The 25264-nt window shown below is 41.7% G+C and overlaps 2 protein-coding genes across 3 annotated transcripts; both read right to left on the bottom strand.

The window, feature by feature from the left end:
- Positions 1-366: 366 nt before the first annotated feature.
- On the bottom strand, positions 367-19497 carry LOC148885871 (dual specificity mitogen-activated protein kinase kinase 6). 2 transcript variants are annotated; one of them, XM_089018392.1, is made up of 12 exons: positions 19140-19497; positions 12219-12288; positions 10040-10088; positions 9846-9959; positions 9646-9765; positions 9462-9578; positions 5536-5587; positions 5329-5456; positions 5163-5240; positions 4545-4684; positions 4227-4272; positions 367-2679 (listed from the first exon to the last, which is right to left on the bottom strand). In XM_089018392.1, exons 1-12 carry the CDS (start codon positions 19156-19158, stop codon positions 2602-2604), a joined length of 1011 nt encoding a protein of 336 aa, XP_088874518.1. In that variant the 5' UTR covers positions 19159-19497; the 3' UTR covers positions 367-2601. The 2 variants fall into 2 exon arrangements, with proteins under 2 accessions (XP_088874518.1, XP_088874520.1); XM_089018394.1 differs by lacking the exon at positions 12219-12288 and having other exon boundaries at positions 19140-19334.
- Positions 19498-19677: 180 nt separating this feature from the next.
- LOC148885872 (BTB/POZ domain-containing protein 17-like) lies at positions 19678-25264 on the bottom strand. Its single transcript, XM_089018391.1, has 3 exons — positions 25076-25264; positions 23625-23910; positions 19678-21500 (listed from the first exon to the last, which is right to left on the bottom strand). The coding sequence occupies exons 1-3, from the start codon at positions 25161-25163 to the stop codon at positions 20426-20428; spliced, it is 1449 nt and encodes a 482-aa protein (XP_088874517.1). The 5' UTR covers positions 25164-25264; the 3' UTR covers positions 19678-20425.

A 25264-nucleotide genomic window follows, 5' to 3' on the forward strand; every position in this document is an offset into this window, starting at 1 on the left:
TCTATTTGAAAACTGTGTGCTTGCCATAATCATGTTTACAACCAGTGGCGGCCCTACATGTTGTTGTTACAGGGTCCACAATGTTGATTGTTAATAGCCTGAAGACAGGCTATCAACAATCAACATCTACGTTGTCCAATGCTGCTCTTTGTGGAAACCTAACAGATTTCCATTATTTGACGTAGAAATCCTTTCAGACAAATCAGGGGGATTCCATGCAACACAGATGTGAAGCGGCTTTCAGAAACAGAGGTTATGCAACTCATGATTAGTTCAGCATCTCACAAGTCAACGAACAATGTAATGAAAAATGTAATTTCAACAGTTCAATGGAAAAGGTGAAACAAGTATTCACCACAGTCAAAATTGGATTTCATGATTTTATTTCAGAATTTCAATGATTGTCTTAATGCTAACAAAAACCCAACAACTACGGTAGCCTTTCCAGAAATGAAATATATAAACGTGAAGAAACCTGTTGAATTGCAAGAGAAAAATGTTGCCTCTAATATTCAACACACATCTTGCATTCAATGAAAACATCCACATACTGAACAATAAAGCCTTTATTTGTCTTTTTTTTTGTCTTTCCACAGTTCAAGTTTGTCAGTCCCACCAAATGAAGAGGTGGCAAATAGAGTGAAGGAGTAAGAGGTAGAGCAAGTGTTCCATTCTCATAATCCGTATTAAAAAAGTCACTGACATGTCAAGGGAAGGGCCATCCAAATACTCCATCATTCTCTCTTTTTATTTAAAGGAGGTGAAAAATAAACAGCAGCTTGTTTGCGGTGTTACTAATGTTCCCTTATTGTCATAAATACTCTTGACTTTCTTTTGTATGGTTTCGATGGAGGTGGCACTACAGTGTAAACCAAGAGCATCACTCCTGATAAGATCACAGTCTGTGAACACTTGTGAGTGGCAGTGTGGAGACCATATCGGCCTCCCGGATGCGTGACTGCATAGTCGCGGGCCCAGCTCTCAAGGAAAGAGCGCAGAAACCTGAGCAGCAATTCCAAAATAGGCCAGTCAGCTGGCCGGGCGAGAAGATATCTATGCGTGTTTGTGTGTGTGTGTGTGTGTGTCACACTGCATTAAAACAAACTACCAAACACTCTGTCACTCAGCTATCAGGGTCACTGACAGTGTCAAAAAAAAAAAAAAAGAAGAGACAGTATTTACATCTTCAACATATAAATTATTCCCCCGAACATAATGTGTGTATGTGTAAGGCTTGAGAAGGTATCTGGGAGAAACAAAGCAATCATTGATGTGTGATAGCAAAGAAAGTAGACTGAGGCAGCCATGGTCCTAATACAGTGCGCCAGTTAGCTAATTGCATAGGCCACGATGGTGCTTTGGGCTTCTTTTTCTGGATTTAGCATGGCACACTCCTCTCAAGCAATCACTCTATATTCCTTTTTTTGTGTGTAGCACCGTTAGATTTACAACATGCATGTTTGTAAAGCTCGTGCAACGCACTGTTGTTATTAACTGGATAAGCATAAACATAGAGGAAAGTAGCACATGCGGCTGCAGTGCGCCATGCAAAAGCCTGAGAAAGAAGCACATTGAATGTGGTATTATGTAAAAAGCAATCATTGTATCTCATGTTTTTTTGTAGTGCACTACTGCAAATCTGTCGTTTGTATCAAGATGCATCATCAAGCTTTGAGTTTGTGCTTGTTTTTCAGACTTTTGCCCAGAACATCGTTACCATTACTCAGCACTCATCTCACTGTTGCGTACTGTAACAAAAGTCAGAAAAAAGAGCTCAGACTTGAAGAAGGGTATAAAAGTTTTGCCAAAGATCAACAAGATGTTACACTACAATATGCATAACCAGTTGGGAGTGTGGAGTTCTCAGTCGCGTTTCTTTGTCGCACCCGTCCAGTGCCTCATATGAAAATACTACAGAAATGAGGAAAACTAAGCAGGGGATAGGGGACTACAAACGACAACATCAAAATGTTTCTTTTTTTTTAAGATAAAATCATGAGGGTCAGATTAAAAATAAAATAAAAAAACGATCCACCAGGACACATGGGATCAGGTGAGAGCTCAATTATGTGGACCATAGAACACATCCAGGTGGTATCTATAACGGGTCAGGGCAAGCTCAGACAGCCCCACCAAAAGATAATGCCGCCCTCGTTAGCGTTATAATTGATGAGGCGATACAAAACACTCCAAGTCTAAAAAAAAAAAAAAATCACACGCATTTACAATATACAGTATGAAGAGACATCAATCATGTAAATAGCTTCCGAGAAAAGACCAAAGGTTGAAATTATTGAAAATTGAATCAAAGAAAAAATGGCTGGCTCTGTAAAGGGGGTGCTCTAAAAACAATTTAAAAAAATAAAGCGTTCATACTAGTTTGAGTCAAAACCTCTCCAGTTACTTTGAGATGCGCTCTCTTGCTCCAGTGCTGCCGTCAGGCGGTGCCCTGCTGGATGCGGCTGCATGAGAGTCTGTCATTCCAGTAGCTGGGGCCCGGGGGCTTCTTTTTATTATGACATTTTCACTTTAAAAACAAAAAAAAATTGATGTGGCTGGAGGTTGGATCTAGTCGGGACTGAGAGGCCCCTCCCATATCCATCAGTCGTCCAGGATGACCTTGACAAAACTGGCCACATCTGTGTCTTTGGAGTCATGCAGGGTGAAAAATGGATGTTTCTGCATCAAAAAGAAGGGGCTTTGTGAGAAATATTAAAACAACTGCTATTTTAATAAAGCTGACTTTGACTTTATGTCATTGAAAGGCATAGGTGTCCACTTCAAGGCCCAGGGGCAAAATCTGGCCCACCACATCATTGTATTCGGCCCGCAGTAGCATAAGAATTTACCCATTGTGGGACGATTAAAGGCTTTCTTTCTGAATACTGTAGGTTTGGCTTTTTGATTGGAATTTGTCTTTATTTATATAGTAAGCCATTTGATTAGAATTTGCCATTGTTTTGCTATCTATTAGATAGCTAGCTATCTATTGGCTAGCTAGCTAGCTAGTTGAGCCAAAGATAGTGACTGTGGGCACCAGGTAGCAAGTACCTCCATCTACAACATTAGTAGACTATTCTAAAAAAGTGATTGGGCACCATCATTGTCAACAATCTTAGATATCTACTAGCTAGCTAGCTATTGGCTATCCAATAGCAAGCTAGCTAGCTTTCTATCGATTTGAGTTATTTCCGGGTTGAGTGAACGCTGGCGTGTGTGGCTGCCGCTGCTCACCCACAGGAAAACCTATCCTGTGACTGTAAAGCAGGGGTGTCCAAAGTCGGTCCTCGAGGGCTGCTGTCCTGCCTGTTTTCCAGCTCACCCAGGAGCAACGCACCTGATTCAAATGATCAGCTCATCAGCCAGCTCTGAAGCAGCATCAAAATGGTCCTGATGATTTGAATCAGGTGCATTGCTCCTGGGTGAGCTGGAAAACAGGCAGGACAGCGGCCGTCGAGGACCGACTTTGGACACCCCTGCTGTAAAGTGACCTTGAGAGTTTTTAAATGCGCTTAGAAATGAAATCTATTACTATTATTAGCTTTGTTAGGAGGTTTGTTTTTGAATATAATTTCAATTTGTTTCTCAAGCATGTTTGTTAGTTATTCTCAGTTTTCACCCATCTGTCCATTGCTCGATTCGCTTATCCTCATGAGGGTGGCAGGCATGCTGTAGGTTTTCTTATTTCTTCTCAAGATTTACTTTTCACGTGTCACTGAATACTGTTTAATTTGCACGTAACCTAAACACTCGGTGACCTCACAGGGAAGGTGTTGAAACTTAAAAATGGGATGATCTCCTCGTCTGTGATAAAGACGGTTCACGGCCTCGAAAATAAGTACTGTCAAACTCTTAAGCATACCTATTACACATCCTCAGATTATCATACATTTAGCGACAAAGATTATTTTTCATTCGAATGGCATCTCAGCAACTTGCAAGAAATGTTCTTGTAGAAATGTTCTGCCATCTGGAAGAATTTCCACAGTAAAGGCGCAATGAATTGATATTTCCAAAAAACATTACAATATGTTTATTCTGGGTTTTTTTCCCCTCTCGCGAATAATGATGCTATCCACAATCTATAGTTCTTGTCTGTGGAGTCTTGCATTTCTAAATATTTGAATGATTATGATCAAAAGGACTTGAAATAAATAATGCACGGTTGCTTTTAATTCGGCCCCTTACAAATAAACCGTTCCATTAATTCATATCAAAATACTTACCATTAATTCTGTATAGGCTGGTCTTTTATTGGGCTCCTTTCCTAAACTGTAAAGACATGAGAACGTTGAAATACAAAAAGGTGAAAAACACTGCCCTCTAGTGGACATTTATCACAACGTCCTTACTGCAACCTAACAAATGTAAAAAAAAGGTGGATTTTTCCACCATTACGCAGATTTTTTTTGTTCAATCTCTCAATGAATAAAGCATAAAAACCAAATACAGTCAGAGAGAAGAAGGTGAAATCTTGCGTCATTGACCATGAATGAGCCACTGGTGGAAAACGAGGCTCAGACCCTTTGGGAAATGAGGCTCACCACTTGGAGATGAAGTCTACAAAGTCTGGCGAGAAGCGGTCGGCAGGCAACTGAGGAGAGGGCTCATCCACCACCTGCTTGAGCTGTTGGAAGGGCGTACCCCAGGATTCGTACGGGAACTTCAAGATCGCCAATTCAATCTAGAGGGGCAAATGCACCACATAGTGGATATCCTGTACAGTAAATAGAATTCTAGTAAAGAGCAGCTTGTTTGCGGTATTACTCCCTTATTTTCAGAACTACTCTGGACTTTTGAATAGTCTACACACCCCTGTTCACACCCTCTTATATGTGGCTTTTGAATTATTCAAACTTGGATTAGATTGGAACCTTCCATCATTTAAAGCACCTCAGATTAAACATAAAATTCTGGTATTTTAACCGGCCCTTTTTCTCTATGATATATTCTTGAAGAACTTTTACTCCTGAAAAAAATTAACGTTAATGAATAGAAATTGTGGCAGCCATATTCCACGTTGGTTTCTCAAAATAAACACAAGGGATATTTCAACATTAGAAATTTGTCTATGCATGTTTTCTGGCCTATAGAGCAAGTCCTTCATTTAAAATACTTTCAAAATAACTTTTTATTAAAATTGGCAGTTGCAGTCGCCTCACCATGGTGATACCAAGACTCCATATGTCTGACTTGACACTGTAGCCTTTCTGGTTGAGGTCTGGGTTAATGCGTTCAGGCTGGGAAAAACAAATAAATCAAGTCAAATGCAAACACGTACTAAAAAATGAAGACTAAATGCAACATTTGAGTGAGATGCCCACGCACCGCCATGTAGGGTTTGCAGCCGGCGTCCATGGTCTTGGCCACCGAGTCCACCAGGTGGCCACTGATGCCAAAGTCACACATTTTCACTTGGCCCTGAGTGTTGATGAGAACATTGGAGGGCTTCACATCTGGATGAGGGCAAGAAGAGGGAGCGTAAACATAAAGTGGTGACAATATGAACATTTGAGTTCTCTTTTCTGCGCTGACCTCTGTGGATGACTGAAAGGTTGCTGTGTAGATGCTCTAATGCCTTTACAATCTGGAGAGGAGGGTAATTTCACATTACGGGACATCAAGGATGATAAAATAATTCAACAACAAAGTTTTAAGCGAAACGTACATCAAAAGACCACAAGAAATGCATGTTCTTTTTTCTTTACATGAATTATCTTAATTTTTAATAAAACCACTGTCACGGCTGGGCCCCAGACGATGATGGCCCACTCATACATGGACAAAAATCCCGAACTTTTCGCCTTACAAATATTAAATTTACGAGAATATAATCTTGCCATACGAACTACTTTTCGGTGGACGAACCAAACCACACAGTGCCACGGAGGCTAGCAGACAAGTTTTCCACACCCCCATTGAGTGCAGGCGTGGTTTGCTATAGAGTGAACTACTTTTTCTATTATGGGACTGAAAAAGAGCTCACCACAGGCTAGTGTTAAGCCAAAGAGGACACAAAAGAAAATTACGGTCGAGAAGAAGAGGGAGATCATCGAAAAACACAAACGAGGTGTGCGTTTGTGTGACTTAGCGTCCCAGTACCAGTATGCTAAGTCGCCCATTGCTACGTGTGGCTAAGGGTGTTTCGGTGTTGTCTAAGCAACGGTCTCAGGCAACAGAAGAGGTTGAAAAACTTCTGTTGATTTGGATTAATGAAAAGCAGCTAGCAGGGGACCGTGTAAGTGAGGGTATTATCTCAGAGAAAGCACGGCAACTCGGAGGCAACTACATCAACAACCATCACAAAGGTCAATAAATGACTTTATTATACAGTGCAGTTTATTTCTTTAATTACAATACAATAGCACGTTGATTATACATAAAATAAGGTATATTTTGTGTAGTTTTAAGGCTTATTTAGTAGAAAATGATGTTTTATGGGGACTTGGGAACAGATTATTCTAATTTCTAATGATTTCTTGTGGGAAATAAATGTTTAGCAGACGAACTTTTCGCCTTACACACACTTTCTGGGAACCAATTAAGTTCGTAAGCTGAGGTATCACTGTATGTCTAAATTCGCTTACCATATATTTTGCCTCATCAACAGTTGTTTACGGTACTTGAATGTATCACATATTCCCCACCCTCTTAAAAATTAAACAAAATACAATGACATTAAATTAAGTCATTCACTGCCATTTCCGAATTTATTCGGGAATTGAAATATGACATACAGTGCCATTCCTGAATTTGTTCGTTTTAGTTGGTCTTGCGGGGGTGCAATAAAGGCCTTATCGGACCTCCGTCAACGTTTTTTCCCTGCCACGAAGGTGCACCATTTCCCTTTTTACATGTTAGCGCTTTGTTCCAGCTTCAGCGCTATAGAAACCATATACAGTATAAACCAATATGTAGGTATTGCATTGTACAGTGGTACCTCGGTTCTCGAACGCCTCACAGTTCGAACAAATCGGAGTTCGAACAAAATATTCGAGATATTCTTGCTTCGGCGTTCGAACACCAATCGCTGTTCGAACGCCAATACGTCGCGTGAGTGCGTACGCCAGGGTGGGGTGCAGAGCGGCGTACGGGTGTATTGCTCTCTCCGTGACCAACTGTTGTCGCTTGTGGACGTGCTGCATTTTGCTCTAGCGTTTAATATAGGTGTACGAAGAGTTTTAGCCCCTAATCATGCCTCCAAAGAAAGTAAGTGCTGCTAAAATTGACAAAAGAAAAGTAGTGCGTACAACTATTGCATTTAAGAAAGAAATAATCGAAAAATATGAAGGAGGTGTGCGAGTGTCTGATCTGGCTAGGGAATACAGCATGGCGAAATCTACGATCAGTACGATATTAAAGAATAAGGAGGCTGTGAAATCCGAGTCATCCGTAGCTGTCACGTTCCAAGCGAGAGTGACGGCAGCTGACTCGTCGGAACGTATTGGAATGTTTGGGATCCCAAAGCAGACACGTACTAACCAAGTAGGATGTTTATTCACAAATAAAAGAAAACACAGCGAGTAAGAAAGCAGGGGGTGATCCGACCCGCTTACTACGCCAAAAAGCAAATGGCACACAAGGGTGCAAAATTGCGCAATCCCGGAAGATTACATAAATTTACGAGACGCAGGGAAAATTGCTCGGACCGGATACACTCGCGCAACGAAGGAAGAGTCCAGGTACGGTGGCGAGGTGAGTCAATCATCCGGCATTGGCGAGGTGATCGCGAACCGTATAAATGCCCCGTGTCCGTGATTAGAGAATTGACAGCGGGTGGAGAACGGCCGGGACAGGCAGCCCCGCCCCCATCGCTGTCAACTCGCAAGTGACGGACGGGAGCAAAGAGATGGTTTCGGTGTTCGAACAAATCGCTTTTCGAACAGGGTCCTGGAACGAATTATGGTCGAGAACCGAGGTATCACTGTATTTTGGACAGCCACCCTCATTTCAAGATCATATAACTCTAGCCCCATATAATTTAGGAATGAACTCTTTTTTTCTGATGAAAGAAGAGAGACTAAGGCAGACGTGGGAAAACTACGGCCCGCGGGCCACATACGGCCTGTCAGGCTTTTTAATCCGGCCCGCCGAACTTGTCCAAATTATAGTAAAAACAGTGTCTGAAACTCATGACAAAAAAGCTAGCGGACACCAGGGCAGAAAACTCTGAAAAGTTGCTGGCCCCATATTCCAGGTATCCACGAAATAATGTGTAAATGCCATATCTTGCATATTCCTTGAGACAAATGTATGAACTGCTAAGGGCTATTCTTCACGTTTGAAAGACAGTTAATAAATTGGGTTGTAGTGCTCTTATTGTGCAGAGGTTTGCACACACTACATTTAATGCTTTAGTATATCCGGCCCAAACACTCCCTCCAAATGCTCCTGGCCTGACCGGCCAAATTTTAGAACCCATTATGGCCCGCCAGTCAAAAAGTTTGCCCACCCCTGGTCTAAGGTTTCTTATGCTGCAATTAATGTTGATGTAGTCTAAAACTCAATCTTCTGTGGGTCCTGGAATGAGTGAAAATGTCCAAAACCCTGGCACTGGAGTGGATATATTTTTGCACATGGTCTGACAGTGAATGAGTTAAAAATATTTCACTTGAATCAGTTGTTTTATGGACCTGACGATCAAATCAAAATAATTCTCATAAATAATTTTTTGTTGTAGTTGTTTTTTATATATATATATATATATATATATATATATATATATATATATATATATATATATATATATATATATATATATATATATATATATATATATATATATTTTTTTTTTTTTAAATTGATCTGCTGATAATTTAGACCGTGTGTGTCAAAGTCATTTTTTTGCGGTGCGCCAAATTGTAGTTACGGTTTCCTTTAAGGAGCCATTATGAATTTGGGGAAGCCATTAGAATGTTTAGTCTTCTCCACATATTACATATAGAGCACATGACAAATTAATGATTAACTAGTTTTCAAACCTGAAGTCAAGAATAATGAAATAAAGTGTTACTGTGTTTTACATGGGACAATTTGAAATTTTGGTTTGGACTACCAAGCATCATGGAATTCCACTTGCTTGATTTGCTTTCGCGGGCCGAATAAAATGATGTGACGGGCCACATATGGCCCCGGGCCTTGACTTTAACACTTTAGCGTTTTAGACTGACTTCCTGCTGATCGTTACAAAAATAAATATCTTGACAAATGACCTGCACAGCTGTAACCCTCTGCGATATCACCTGGACTACTCGAGACGTGCCACAATCCACTGCTAGGCTATGCTAACACCCGAATTAAGACCTGTTTACAGATATGACACTTTTAGGTCCTAAATCCGAAACAAACAAATGAAAACCAGCTATAACTACACATTACGTTCGCCATCTTCTTCGACAGCGGCTTACATTATTTCATGATACCAAATTTGTAACCCGGAAAAGCCCAAGAGGATTACGTACGGCTACGGTGATCTTGCCCAGGATGTCCTCGGGTATGGTCTTTCCTTTCTCAATGACCTTCTTGTAGAATTTATCCAATGAGGTGTCCATCAACTCCATGCAGATCCATACGTCGCCCTGAAAAAGAAAAAAGAAAAAGATGGTTTAACACCTGATGTAACTCGACTGCGCGCAAAAGACTGACCTCTCTAAAAAGAGCACCGTAAAAGGTGACGGTGTAGAAGCAGTCCACCGTCCGCATGGAGATGTCCAAGTCCATCAGGAGCCTCTTCTGCTCCAACGTGTTGACAGTGGCTCGAATCCTCTGTCGTGGAGAAGTCAGGTCACGGTCATCAATCAGCTCCCATTGGGTCTGAGCGCAACGTTTCAAGTTAGCCGCCTCACCTTGACAGCCATGATCACGCCGCTGGGCACATGTCGCATCTTGTAGACAACGCCATACGCTCCCCTTCCCAGCTCGGCGATTTGCTCCAAGTCATCCGCCTTCACTACAAAATTCTGGACACACATTGTCATATTCCACATGCAATCAATTGGGTGGAAAAACGGCAGCAGTGGCAAATCTGCAACGTTTTTACCTGGTCTCCGATTGTGACGCACGCTTTCGAGTCGAGGTCTCGTGGGGGCCTGCGAGAAGGAATTTAATTTAAATGAGACTCGCACAAGCGGCTATTTAACTCATTGACGGCATCCGTTCGGTATTACTGCTTAGGCTAATGACGTTCATTGTTTTGATTTTGCAAGTCAATTTAAAAGCATAAATCAAGGAAAACACACAACTCACAACAAAAGTTACATTCAAGTACAGATTTTAGGATCCAACTAAAATGCACATGAATCTTAACAGGTTACTTTAATTTGACTTTGGCGAAACGTTTGAATGCACAAGTCCAGCTTTAATACTGGTACTTACTGCACGACATTGGATTTGGATTGGATTTGCCTTTATTAGTTTCGCAGTGGAGAAATGTACATTTCACAGCAGCAAATGCAGCAAATGACATGCAGTGTCAAACTCAATTTTTTGCCGCGGGCCACATAAAAGTTACGGTGTCCTCTCGTGGACTGTTAGGAATTTGCTGAATCCATTAGAATGTTTCATCCCCTCCACGAGTGCCGGACCATAAACAAGTACAGCAAAATACATTGACGTGATGAAAGGACTGCTACAATGTGTCTTTTTTCGGTCAGGGGCGTTCCTTCAGTGACATCACGTATGGACTCGTCACCAAACTCAAAAGGAAGACTTCCTGAATATTCAGCGCGAGTCTTAAAACGTAAAATATAGCGATATGCGGTGGAATCTTAGTAAAATACGCTCAGTAGAAGTCCTTTGAAGCCATTTTACAAATTATGGACACAACTTGTCCGGAGACGTTGGTTGTCCTTTAAGCATTTAACCAATCACATTTCAGCCATCATTTGTTACCAGGGTCAGAAATCTACCTGGACGCCTTCACAATCAGTTCTGCGGGCCCTGGAGCATCAAATGCGTCGATCAAACTGTTGCTCTGACCACTGGTCGACGTCGAGTTTTCCCAAACTATGACTGGCCAGTGACTAGCCAATCATAGTTTGCAAAATCTACTCTGATCACAAACTGCTAGTGACAAGAGCATACTGGCCAGACCACATTGTATCGGTAGCGAGCTGCATAAGCAAATATATTGTGTTGATTTAACTCATTCGCTGCCATTTACAAATTTATTCAGGAATTGAAAAGTGTGACGCTGAGTGCCATTCCCGAATTCGTTCGAGTTTTGTTTTTTTCTTGGGGGGGGGAGTGCCAATAAAGCGATGGTCAGACCTCTGCCAATGTATTTCTCTTCCACAAGGGGGCAATATTTGCCTTTTGTCCATGTTAGCGCTTTATTACAGCTTCAGCTGTTGCTAAAGCAATATATAAATCAATATGTATGTATTGTATTTTGTACAGCCGGCCTCATTTCAAGCTCAGATCAAGCTCAGATACCTCCAGACTCATATAACTTAGGAATGACCAGTTTTTCCTCATGAAAGAAGAGAGTCTATGGTTTCTAACGCTGTATTGAATGTTTATGTACTCCTAAAACTCAATATTCTATGGGTCTTGCAATTTGAATGAAAATGACGAAAACCCTGGCAATGGAGTGAACATTTTTGCACATCGTCTGACAGTGAATGAGTTAATAGCAGAAGGCTGAAGTAGAAGAAATGTATTTGGTTGGAGATTTACTGTTAAAGCCATTTTCAAGACGGACTTTTCAAGAAAAAATGGACATCCTTAAGAAAGGTTGGTAAGTTATTTCCAGGATTATGGTACCCTCTAGTGGACTTTAGTAAATCACACAACACTTTTTTTAGTTTCAGTCTGGATTGATTAAGACGTAGCACTACTGAAGGCCTAGTGATGAAATCCACGGCCCACCACTGCCCTCCACATATTACATAAATAGCGGACAACAAATTAATAACTAGTTTTCAAATTTGAAGTAAAAAAATGAAGACTATTATTGTGGCTAAAATGGGACAATTTGAAATGTTGGTTCAGACTTTAGCAAGCATCATGGAATTTCACAAGCTTGAGTTCCACTATTACAGTTAATTACTGATTTAAACTTTGTTTTCAAAATGATGGTGTAGGTTTTAAGTGACATAAAACTGGGCTGATTTGATGGCTCACTAAATGCAAGGGAGAAAAATAACAGGATTTGGCACCCTGGATGAATATTGATTGACTGACATACAGACATAGATAAGATCGAGAGACATTCGTACGCTGCTACTGCTGGTGGGGGCTGCGCAAAGACTTCTTTGGCCAGCTTCAGCCCGGGGTTCTTCTTCTTCCCTAAGAAACAAGACACATTTTTATCATAGCTGAGTCAAAATGCAGTAAGTATGTGACTTGGCATCATTTTATTCACAACAAAAGGTTTTGAAAAACCAAAGTCACATCAACATATGGCCAAGTGAGCATGAGTGTGTTTCCGTTGTCTCTACGACATTTGGCGTTCGTTATGGTTGACGCAACAGCGCCGCCGCTGAATGTAACAAAGTAGTACACTACACACAGACAGTCATTCTACAATACAGTACTGTACATCTTTATTGATATCGCGCTTTCACGATCTCACCGCACGACAAAGCACTTTCCAGAACATTTAACATTGACAATCAATTCGACATGGCTGATTGAATTGTCAACAACTAATCGACTAACTGGTTTCTTCGCGCGTTCCCTTAAGCGGGGTGCCAACAGTATGCCCTAGCTTAAGCAATTCCCCCCCCCCCAACCCTTCTTCGATCATCGTCAGCAACGGCCCAAAGTCTCGAAAAGAACCATTATCTTCTGACATGAGGTGTTCATGACATTTATTTCGACTCAATACAGTTACATACTGTATATCAAATATGCTTTTTATACTGTATTTTTATAGTTGCACTACAGTTCTTTTTATGAAACATTTTTGCGCAGTTGTACAGTTCAGCAGTGTTTGAAATAACATCTGCCCGGAGGCCCGAGGCGTACAACCTTTACGTTGGGCTTACAACTTTTATTACAACGATTATTTTCATATTAAACATTTGGTATATTCAATAAAGCAAGCTACATGCAAACCACTACAAGCCACGTGGACTTCTCTTTCTAAACTTTCAAAACTTTCAAGTACACTTTTCAGTCAAGGTATAGTCCAAAGCATGAAACAGGCTTCTGATTGGCTGCCATGCAGAGTACGCAAATTGCCAAACGAACGTTCGTTTTGCAATTTGCATATTTTGCCAAACAAACGTTCGTTTGGCGTTCATTTGGTAATTTGCATACTCGGCACGGCAGCCAATCAGAAGAAGCCTGTTTCCTGCTTCGGACTATACCGTGACTGAAAAGTGTACTTGAGAGTTTTGAAAGCCGCTTAGAAAGAGGAGGACACGTGGCTTTGAGCAGGCAACGCAACGCAAACATTGCATTGCGCACCATGACGGCAAACAACAACTGGAGCAAAGTCTTCAGCAAGGGATATTTACCATAAATTAAGCAAGGCAGCATTTGTGGTAAGTACAGTAAAGTCTCGTTATATCGATATATCGATAGTCCCGGTTATATCGATACTATTTCTATGCACGCACGGAGAAAATTACATGCAAACAGGGTCGGATATATCGATAGTCCCGGTTATATCGATATTTTTTCGGACTCCCTTGAATATCGATATAACGAGACTTTACTGTACTTTCTTAATTTAAAAAAATCCTTTATACTTCGCAACAATGTTTTGGTTTTTTTTTTTGCGATTAGTCGTCTTATTGTGTTTCAAGTTGTGAAAAATGAGGCAGGCAACGACCCCTTGAAGGGAAAAGACGAAAGGAAAAGAAGAAGATACATTTCAGTCTTCTAACATTTCTATTATGCATAGAATACTTTGGTTTTAGCTTTTTGCAAATTTCCCCATTTTTGGACTATTAAAGACTTTCTGATTCTGATTCTGATTTTTTTTCTTCTAGCTGTCTGAGCAACGGTTATTTTAATTCCTTTCACGCCTACAACAATAAAGATATAAAATACAGGTAGGATAGTTGCTTGCTTTGAATACTTTGTCCTCTGGTCGCGACTTGACAACAGAGAGAAAGAAAATTCGAAATTGAAAATGTGTCTCTTGCTGTAATGCATAGGTGTCAAAGTCAAGGCTCAGGGGCCAAATCTGGTCCACCGCATCATTTTATTCGGCCCGCAAAAGCAAATCAAGTATGTCAAGTGCCATGATGCTTGCTAAAGTCTGATCCAAAATTTCAATTTGTTGTATGTAAACCACAAAAACAAATTCAAATTTGAAAAAATAGTTATTCATTAATGGTATGCGCTATACATGTAATATGTGGAGGGGATGAAACATTCTAATGGCTACTCCAAAATCAGAACGGCTCTCCGAGACGAAACCGTATATGCAATGTGGCCCGCGGCAAAAAATGACAGACCCATTTGCTGTAATGTGTAGTCCAAAAAGAATCTAAACATCAGAATTAGAAAGCCTTCAATAGTCCCCCAGTGGGGAAATTTGCATATCCAAAAAGATGCGTACCCATTAAAATTTCAATTGTGGCTTTGATTAAAAAGCTATTTATTTCAAATTACAACCACACATTATTCAGTTTATGGAAGACCATTCACAAGAGTTTCAACTATTTATGTCAATTCTTTGTCAGTTCATGGGTTTCCCATGATGTGTTCCAAATGTCCACCATTTCGTTGCAAGCAAACTTGTACTTGTCTGACAAAGTTGTCAATTACTTTTACACACTCCTTTTTTGGGAGAAAACAAAATACAGTGAGACCTCAACTTACAAACACCTCAACTTACAAACTTTTTGTCTTACAAACGTCAAATTTATGAAAATTAAACCTTATAATAAGCACTATTTTCATAATACACACCCACCACAGCTGGCGGAGTGATCTTCGGCGGAAGCACACGACCGAACAGCACCAGAGGTTAAGTTACCAACAGTCCTTATGGAAGGTGACTCTCCTTCCAGCCATCAACGACCATCAAAAAGGTAAATAAAACTTTATTTTACAGCAGGGTTTATTTCTTTAATTACAGTCGTCGTGTAATGCGCCTCTCTTTCCAAACATCAATTCCCTTTGACCTTTGACCTCCAACGCCATTCCATCAAGCCATAAATGACCATCACAAATGTAAATAAAGTGACTTTATGATACAATGCAGTGTATTTCTTTCATTACAATACAATAGCACATTTATTATACATAGAATAAGGTATGTCGTGTGTTATATTTTATGGAAACCCGGGAACGGATTATTCCCATTTTAATGGTTTCCTATGGGAATTTTTTTTGGAGATACACACTTTTCGCCTTACACACTCTGTCTGGGAACCAATTAAGTTCGTAAGTTGAGGTCTCACTGTATATGTATAATTTCTACAGTATTTTTGTATGCGACAAGACTTTTGCCCAAGCAAAATCTGACCTTTCTGTCCTAATTAAATAATAAAATTCAATAAATGATACAAACATTTATTTTGGTATACTAAGCATAATCTAGAGGGCTTTGCCTTTCATATAAGCCATTTCTGATTCCAATAGATCAACTACAAGTCAAGTTATAATTTGTTGTTCCTACAACTTGGATAAGCGACAAGACTTTCGTCAGGGACTGTATACATAATATATTACATAATATATTATAGAAATAAATTCACGTATACATACTGCCAACGGTTAAAAATAGGCTTTTCACAGTGAGGATTTATAGAGCCGTTCATGGTCAGTGAGTTTATGGGGGGGGATAACCTATGTTATCATAGGTGCGCTATTATTTTGTAACAGAAATTCTACCAACGACGTGTTATCGAAGTGGAGATTGTATGAACAACAAGCAAAGGACCTGCAATAGGAGGAACGGGGAAGGGCGTACTAATGAGTAACAGACCCAAGTATGATGGCCCAAATGGAGAAAAGGGGAACGGGGCAAGAGGGGGGTGGGGGGTGGGAAGGGGGAATCAATCCATCTTCCTGATAAACGGGCAACGCATCTTTCCTTTATTGGGATGCTAAGGGTGATTTCCCTTCAGTGTGCAAGGCAAAAAAAATCCCGTGAGAGGTTTTTTATGCATTTGGGTTAGGACAAGCGTTCATTCATAAACACGTTTTTAGGCGAGCGTACGATGGGACTTCCCGTTAACACAACGTGCGGGGCTTGCACAGGAAGAACAACTTCTCAACACAGACGCCGGTGGTTCTTTTCCACACTTTTGGCTCTTTCTTGACTTTGCCACAGGATGATCACTTTAATTTTACGGGCGTGGCTGGTTTCAGTCAATGCTCCGCAACGGTTGCAGCAAAGAAAAAAGGCAACAGGCGGACAGTTGAGACTTTGGAGCGACTCTCGCAACCTGTTAGTGAGTCACGCCATGGCAGTCAGGAGGAAGTGTGATCCACCAAAACCACCACCGGATGGTTGGATCAAATGGGAGGAGGTGGGGGGGGGGCAAGTTTTACAAATATTTCAGAGATTCTGCAGCCAAATGCCAGGCAGATTTGAGCTGCAAGCTGAAAATAGGGCGACCGTGTCCTAGCTGAGTACAATGTTAAAAATAGACTGTGCTTCCTCTGTCCACGATGAAGTAAGAGCGCGCAACGGCTTGCAATGACCTGACAAATATGTCGGCCTTCAGTTAGAAAGGCAAAAAAATAGCTATGGATGGCAGAGAGGGGTGGAGGGATTACATAGCTAAGGTTTTTTTTTTTTTTTGGGGGGGGGGGGGGGCTTTCAAATGCTGATGCAAAAATGGTGGAGAATGCAAGACCAAAACTGCATATAAAAGCCTCACGTGTGACAACATCAAGGACACGTCTTCTTTTTGTCATATTCTGAGACCACCACATATGCGCAGGCACGCCAGTGGGAAGCACACCTAAAAATGTGACAACTGTCAGAGGTACTTTTTTGGTGTGCTATGATGTCATTGTGTGTGCGCTGAGCACAGTTGATGGATAGAAAACGAGAACAGTGAATCCACCCTCCCCTACTCAAAAAATTGCAATAATGAAATATTTTTATGTTGAGTTGCTGAATGTTACTTGTGGCTACAGAGCATTTTATCTTATTGAAAAAAATACATCTTGTTTCTCCACAGAACTTTCAGTTTTCCGATTAATTTCTTCAAAATATGTTTTTCCTCAAATGTTTCCCTTTTGGTGTGTCCCTAATAATCCTTCACAGTTAAGCAATTAAAGAAGTCAAATGTGGAGGCCAGCAAGTGGAAAACACCCAGGGTGGCGTGATAGTGACGTCGGACCATAGAGAATTTCTGGATTGCTCTGAGTTCAAAGTGCCAAGGGCCCATGTGGCCGATCGCTGTCAGGAAGCTTTACTTGGAGTGGGTTTGTACACATCCACATTGGATGACTCATGTGCTGATAATCTTCCACACGCCCTGTCAATGGCGCAGCTGGGGGAGAACCCAAAGTGTTCAAATATGCCACATACCAGCCACATACTAGCTAACAAAAATAAATAAAAAACATAATATTACAAAAAAATGTGCCTTAACTTATCAATTCCTTAAATCCATTCTTTGATCAGGCTCTGGACTTGAACCATGTATTCCATCAATCATATTTACAAACTGAAATCAAGAAAATCTGACAATAAATTCTCAGTGCCAATATTTGCATTTCACTGCGACAGTTTGTCATATCAGCAAAGTATCATCTGCATTCACTATGCTTTTTAATTCTGTTATACTATAGTTTGTTGATCAAAAGCACAAGAGGCACAGGTGATTCCTCAAACTGATAACTCATACTGGTATCAGTCTGGAAAAAAGCAGAATCAAACATCCTTTTAATCAACCAATCCATGAGTACCAAATCAAATATTCCAGGGAATGTTAATAAGATGCATCCGAAAGGCAGTCGTACATCTTTTTTATGTGTAGTGTTGTAAAATGAGCATGAAATGATATTAAAGTATGTAGGGGATGATAGTATGAACTCCATTTATTCTCAAAATATTAATACAGGTTATTACTAAATTTTGGGAGAGGCGGGTACTATTTGTAGAGTTTAAACAGTATTCATCACCATAATCATTCTGACAGCAGAGAACCTGTGCAGCAGTTAGCTGCTTGCATCCAGCCGACTGTCAACATAAGAGTCGCAGCACAAGTCAAAACATGCCTTGGTAGGCCAAAGGGAGCCATAGTATGTGTACTCCCCCGCCATGGTAACGCTAGAATGATTGTGTAACAGCACAAGCGGTGAACTTGAAATGTAAATTGACGACATCATCACCATCCTCCGTGTGTGTGTGTGTGTGTGTGTGTGTGTGTGTGTGTGTGTGTGTGTGTGTGTGTGTGTGTGTGTGTGTGTGTGTGTGTGTGTGTGTGTGTGTGTGTGTGTGTGTGTGTGTGTGTGTGTGTGTGTGTGTGTGTGTGTGTGTGTGTGTGTGTGTGTGTGTGTGTGTGTGTGTGTGTGTGTGTGTGTGTGTGTGTGCCTCGCAAGGGAAGAACCTTTATCTGATTTTTCATATTTCCATTTTTTAACGTTGCACACGCCGGCATTCTGCAATGCGATTTTGGAATATAAAATGGAGAATATTATAATCAAAATACAAGAAGGAGAGTCTAAACGTTCTTTGACGTGCTGGAGCCATCAATCACAACCAATGAGTCATACGTCACGGCGACAAAAATACGAACACCTGTAATCCCCATGCTATCTACCTATGTTTTTTTAAACTAAAATTAATAACTTCTTCACGTTTATTCCCAGTTAAGGGGTTTATTTATTTTTTCCACTCAGAGAAATCACGTTAATTTACAATGTGAAGACAAAAGAGACGCCAGTTGAGAACCTAGCCACAATGCTAGCTGCAAATGTTATTTAGCATGTCAACAGCAGGGAAGGGGGAGTAAGCTTCCGAACCCACACTCTTTGCACAACACAAAGTCAAGCAGACATGCTGACGAGCGTCTTATTGCAGTTTTTTTCTTTTGCACCGTGCAAAGCTTTCACCTGGCATGCTTGATTTGTTAAAAGGCGGTTGTCTTGCAAAACGACTTCCGCACACACATACATCATCTATATGCATTCCTAAAGGAGAAAGTAGCAGAGTGAGTGGTGTGGTGGTGGTGGGTGGGTAAAAAAAAAAAATCAAAAAAAGAAAACACACATACCTCCTTTGGACAGAGACATTTCCCCTATGCTTTGATGAGGGGGAAGGGAAGCACAAAGACGTTTTGCCTTTTTTACTCCCTCCCTCCCCGCATCGAAACCCGTACACCCGCTCAGGATCGCAGGCTGCCCGTGCAGAGAAAGGGAAAAAAACAGCAGCAGCGATGAAAGCAAAAAAAGAAATAAAAATGCCTCGTTTGTGCGCGCTCCGAACGCCTCCGGCTGTTAAGGCCAGCGTTCAGCGGGCGATGAGCAAGCAGATGCACGGTTCGGGTTGAAGGTAGTGCGGGCGACACACTTCGAGTAAGTTTGCTAACAACACAAAAAAACTACACTTTTTAGGGTGGCCAAAGTCTGACAGCTGAGGGGGCCAACACAATGATTACGTACTTCCGGTTGAGCCGCGAAGCACTCTGGGAGTTGTCGTTTTCTTCTACAAACGCCCTGCAGAGCCGTTTTTGTGTTTTATTTGGGGGGAGGATATAATAAACTGACTTTGTGTCATTAAACCATCATTATGGCAGCATCACAACTTTTCTGTCAAAACTCTATGATTATTACAGGTATTTCTTGCCTAATACACACAATACAGCTTATGTTCAGCGTGGAGAAGAAGGTTGTCTCTTGCGCTGAAATTGTGTTTATTTTTTTAAGTTCGCCACAAGTAGAGCTTCATTTGAATCTTTCTAAATGTAAACGTCAACAATACACAGAGATGCAAAATTAAACAATCCAATTCTCCATGATTATTAAACTACGGAACAACAACAAAAAAAATGAGGGCAAAAGCGCACTGTAATTTACTTGTCTATCTAGCTAGATCTAACTTAATACTTTGTATTAATTCTATAAACTAAACACCTAAACCTACGGAGATCCTTAGGTGAAATGGAAGAAAAACAAAACCAAATAAATGGTTTTTCAATCGTTCACGAAGTTTTGCATTTCCACAAGAGAAAAAAACAATATTTTTTTCATCCACGTCATTAAGGACTCAATATCAACCTGATGAGCAATCAAATAATCCGAAGAAAAATATGCATGTATGACATCATATTTAAAAACTAGGCAATCGAAGGAATACATTCAAGGAAAACTGAAAAAAACTGCCAGACTACGCATTGCTTGAAAAAAGACAGTACAATAATTTTTGATTTTGATTTTGTCCACGAAATGTAAAAGTGTGTAGTTTTTTTTGTTCTTTTGGGATATAATTGGAAGACTATTAGACACAGTAATGAAAAATGTGTGGTTGCTGCGACACAAGTACTGCCTGCACGTGTACAATCTATTTTTTGGCGACAAGCAGGGTTTGGTAGAGCGGTTTTATCACAATGTGGAGATAGAGGGAGCTGTCAATCAGGTAGTCGGACACGCGACGCTGCAGATCGGCGCCCGCCAAAAAGTCTCCGACCTCCTCCGTGCTTTGGTGGAAGTTGTAGACGTGGCGGACGACAACTTTGCCTTGCTGCCTGGCCATCACAATGACCGTCTTCTGGAAGCTCACCCCGGCAAAGTCCGAGCTGGACGTGGCCGGCGTCACGATGATCCTCGGCCGGCCCCCATCGGTGCGGGTTGGCTGCATGGCGCCCATCTCGCCGTAGGTGGACCTGCCATTAAGGGGGAGCCAGCGAGGAGAGAAGAGCGAGTTCCATGTCACCCGTTTACCGGAATCGTGACCGCTTGGGCCCAGCTGCGTCTGGAAGGTGAAACTGCGGTCGTCGCGCGTCGGGCTGTTGATGATCCAGGGGGAACCCCAGGAGGAGGACAGGTAGTTTCGGGGCGTGAAGATACTGCAGTTGACGTCAAAGTATTTGGCCAAAGTGATAGGTGACGCGGAGTGGAACTGGAAAGCCAGGTAGAGAAGATCCCGGACCGACTCGTAGTACCTCTGCATGAGGGCCGACTGCTTCTGCAGACGGAAGAGATACTGAGGAGGGATCATGCCGTAGCGAACCAACCTCAGAGCCGACTTCGTTGTCTTGCCGACAGGTTGGTTTCGCTCGATCCAAGCCTCCAAGGCTTCGTAGAGCTCCAGCTCGGTCTGCAGGATGAGATCCGAGCGCTGGAGCAAAGAGAGGAGTAGGTCCTCACTGATGGTGACCCATTCCTGACTCTGCAGCACCGAAGACAAGTTCCACGAGAGATACCGCAGGCAACTATCCCGCAGGACCAAATCCCCCGTTTGCAGGGCGTAGTTGTACCAACCCACGACGTGGCCCGTGGGGGACTCGCTTGACAAGTGCTGGGTCATGTATTGGGTCAGGCCTTGCTGCAAGCTCCACACGTGGTACTTGCTGGCCAGCTTGTGCAGAGAAATAGCCTGGTCGAGACGCACAGACACGTCTCCGCAGTACAAGTACCTGCATCACCACATAAGAGTAGGAAAATTGATCGAAAAACCGTCAATTCTAAAGCTTTCCAACTGAGTCACCCAGAAGCCCACACTTTCCTGTTTTAGACTGCGAGCCTCAAACAGAATGTAAATAAATAAACATATAAATGCTGTGGAGCTGAGTGCACACCAGTGGTGCACGGTCTGGGCCTGTAAGGCCTTCTCTGCTGGCCTACAAATATCGGAATCACAGACTGACGTGAAGTATATTTTGTCAATAAATTATTCTGAAATCATTTCAAATTGATTTTGTAAGCTTCATTTCGCTGATTTTCCCCAGTTGTGTTTTTTTGTATTGAAGCATTTAAGCAATCTCAGCCCTCATTTGCTAGCAGGGTCAGATATCTATCTGGGCGCCTTCACAATCAGTTCTGCAGGCTCTGTAGCACCAAATAAGTATCAATAAAAGTGTTGCGTTAATCAGATTTCGAGTTGGCAACACCAAGGCCATCTCGGAAGCCTTATTTACGCTAACGCTACCATCTAGTGGACTTGTACTTAATCACACCACACTTCTAATATGAGCCGCAGTCGCAGCTGTAGCTGCATTCAAGATTGTATCGTCATGAAAGAGTTATCAAGGGTTGTGTTGATTCAGACCTAGCACTATTGAAGGCCTAGCTGTGAAATGCATTGCTCGCCACTGCAGGCACACACTGCAGGCACCCATACTCAATTTGAACATTTTAACTGACAGCTTAAACTCATTCACTGCCAGATGTACATATGTGTCCAATCCAGTGCCATGGTTTTTGTCATTTTCACTAAAATTGCAGGACACAAAGAATATTGAGTTTTAGGACTACATAAACATTCAATGCCGTGTCAGAAACCTTAGACTCTCCTCTTTCATCAAGAAAAAAAGAGTTAATTACTAAGTTATATGGGTCTGGAATAATGCAAGGTGCAAGTGGGGGCAGCTGTACGAAAGGCAAATGCTGCCCCCTCGGGGAAGGGAAAAAAACATTGCCAGAGGTCTGACCAGCGCTTTATCAGCAACCCCCGTAAGAAAAACCAAAACCCCAAAAAATTGGGGAATGGTGCTGCATGTCATATTTCAATTCCCGGATACATTTGGGAATGCCAGTGAATGAGTTAATGGAGTTGCTCTCTTCGACAAAATTCTGCAACTCAGTCCAACGTTTGTCTAAGACTCTTCTTCTTTTCCTTTCAGCTTTTCCCTTGAAGGGGTCGCCACAGCGAATCAGTGTCCTCCATCTTCAGAGGTTTGATTCGCATGTTTGTTTTGGCCAAGCTTTTACGTCGGATGCCTTTCCTGACACAACCCTCTGTATTTTTCCGGGCTTGGGACCGGCACAAAAAGACATTGGCTTATGTCCCCTTGTGGCTACAGAACAAGCAACTCTTTGAATAAATACATATTAAACAAATATGGACTGCATGTAAATATGTGAATCAATAAATAGGTGAATAAATAATATGAGAATAAATAAATATTCAATAAATATTACATGAAATACTTAGCCTGTATAACCTCTGATACGCAGAGTGAACCAAGTTCATTCTTGAACTCTGTTAACCTTGATACACTGCTTACTGGAGACTTTGTGGAGACAGACTGATAAAAGCTAGGAATTGTTTTTGAATAAATATAAGATAATAAATATTCAATAAATATTGTCTAAGACTAACACTTTCAAATCTATCACTTCAAACGTCATTTTCAAATGGCTCTACTCTGCCAAAATGTCCCATGATGAAAACCAACGGCGCTCCTGAAAATCCCAAACCCTTTTCTAACTGCGACGGGTAAACTCTCAGGTTGATTGACTGGCACTGACTTGACACAAAAATGACAACAACAAAAATGATTGTGTTTGGCATGATGCCGCCAGATATTCCATGTGAGGTTTTGCTTTTTATTCACCGGTATGAAAAATTGAGTTATTTGAGTTGAATAGGGTTGTTTGAGTAATTTGGCAAGTCTGCTTGGAAATGCCATCGCCAAAATCGCACATATTTGCCATTATTCCGATCAACAGAATTATATCATCAGCTCATCTCTCAAAAAACATCTTCAGGCACACTAAAACCAACATGAGAACCTTTCCTTTGGCACAATCCTCCTCACCTGATGAACTTGTCAAAGACGGCAGTGCAGTCGGACGGCTCCCGCAGTACCACGGTGCTGCCGTTGCGACTGAGCAGCAACTCCTCGAACACGTCACTTTGCATGGCGAGCACCAGGCTGTGGGCCTGGATCACCTTCACCTCATCCGTGTCGACGGCGTGGAGGCGGAGGGTGATGTCGCTGCCGTTGCCCGCCACCAGCAAGCCCTCCATACGTTGCACCAGGCTCATGGAGTGATTCAGGACGGTGGCTCCCGTGTCCGGGGGCCCGTCCAGCTTCATTGGAGCTGTGGCGGGAAGTAATCAAGTAGTGAAGGATTATTTCAAATGATCAAAGTCAAAAAAGTCAAAGTCGCCTTTATTATTATTATTATTATTATTATTATTATTAATAATAATAATAATAATAATAATAATAATAATAATAATAATAATAATAATAATAATAATATAATTTGCGTATTAAACAATGTAATGATGTGCATCTTCATTAATGTCATGATGTGTGTCTTCCGCCATATTTACTTAGCCTGTATAACCTCTGATACGCAGAGTGAACCAAGTTCATTCTTGAGCCATCTGTTAACCTTGATACACTGCTTACTGGAGACTTTGTGGAGACAGACTGATAAAAGCTAGGAATTGTTTTCGAAGAATGCCGCCTCAGTATGGCGCCATAGTCTTGATACCGCCCTTCTGATGAAATAAATATGTTGTGTGTCGATGATGTGAACACACTTGTGATCATGCAGCCATTCTCTGTAAATCATGCGTGTCCGGAATATTCAGCAAATAAACCCTTCGAAGGTACTGTTCATCGACTCCAGCTTTTTTTTTTTTTGATTACCAAAATACTCATCATCCGATATTAACGAGTACGCGGAGGAGAGAAGGCCACTCTCCTCCAACAATAAGAACACAGTACTTTGTTATTGTAAATTTTTTTGGTATATACACCGTATGGCAGGCATATCCAAAGTGCGGCCCGGGGGCCGAATAGGGCCCATGGTCAGTTTTCTTCCGGCCCGCAGCTTCCGTCATAAAATCAATAACGTCTGGCCCACATTTAGAATTAATAAATTGGGCAGTAGCGCTGTTACTTGCGTGTGCTAAGTGCTGACATCTCGAGGCTCAATTAGGAACAGCAAATGAGTAGCTGAGTCATTGACTGAAGAACCCCCCAATTTTCTACAATGACGATTTTCTACATTTTTTTATGTATTATTGGGTCGGCACAAAGCCAGCTAGCAAATGGACTCGTGTGTCTAGCATGCGAGGAGCGTGAGTGGAATAGACAAGCTCGCCATCAGTGCCTTGACTCAGGGCTGGGTGCTCAAGCCTTGCCTCACTACCCACTGACACTTTAGGGGAGGCTGGAAAGAGACAAAGCAACACGGCATCCCTAAACAATGCAAAATATGGCAAAGTTGAGTAAAAACAAAGTCATCTTACCTCCTCGAACTGTTATAAAGTAGCTACAGATGAACAGACTGTTCCAAGAGAGCCCAAGAAGCAAGTTTAGATCACAGGAGGGCATCATGTCGCTTCCTCAACTGTCTTCTCACTGCGGTCTTGTTTGCACAGTGGTGTGTTGCCCCCTCGTGTGGGTGTGTGTGTTTGTGTGTGCGTGAGTTGCCTGGC

The sequence above is a fragment of the Hippocampus bargibanti genome, linkage group LG17, assembly GCF_051943395.1.
Source record: "Hippocampus bargibanti isolate YZ-2025 linkage group LG17, ASM5194339v1, whole genome shotgun sequence".
NCBI classification, from domain to species: Eukaryota; Metazoa; Chordata; class Actinopteri; order Syngnathiformes; family Syngnathidae; genus Hippocampus; species Hippocampus bargibanti.

Coding starts and splice junctions, on each gene's coding strand:
- LOC148885871 (XM_089018392.1), bottom strand. Junction 9,960..10,039: donor GCGTCACAATCGGAGACCAG/GTAAAAACGTTG, acceptor ATGTGTGTCCAG/AATTTTGTAGTGAAGGCGGA. Junction 9,579..9,645: donor ACGGTGCTCTTTTTAGAGAG/GTCAGTCTTTTG, acceptor TTTCTTTTTCAG/GGCGACGTATGGATCTGCAT.
- LOC148885872 (XM_089018391.1), bottom strand. CDS start 25,163: ATGATGCCCTCCTGTGATCTAAACTTGCTTCTTGGGCTCTCTTGGAAC. Junction 23,911..25,075: donor CTTTATAACAGTTCGAGGAG/GTAAGATGACTT, acceptor TTCCCGCCACAG/CTCCAATGAAGCTGGACGGG. Junction 21,501..23,624: donor GTCTTTGACAAGTTCATCAG/GTGAGGAGGATT, acceptor GTGGTGATGCAG/GTACTTGTACTGCGGAGACG.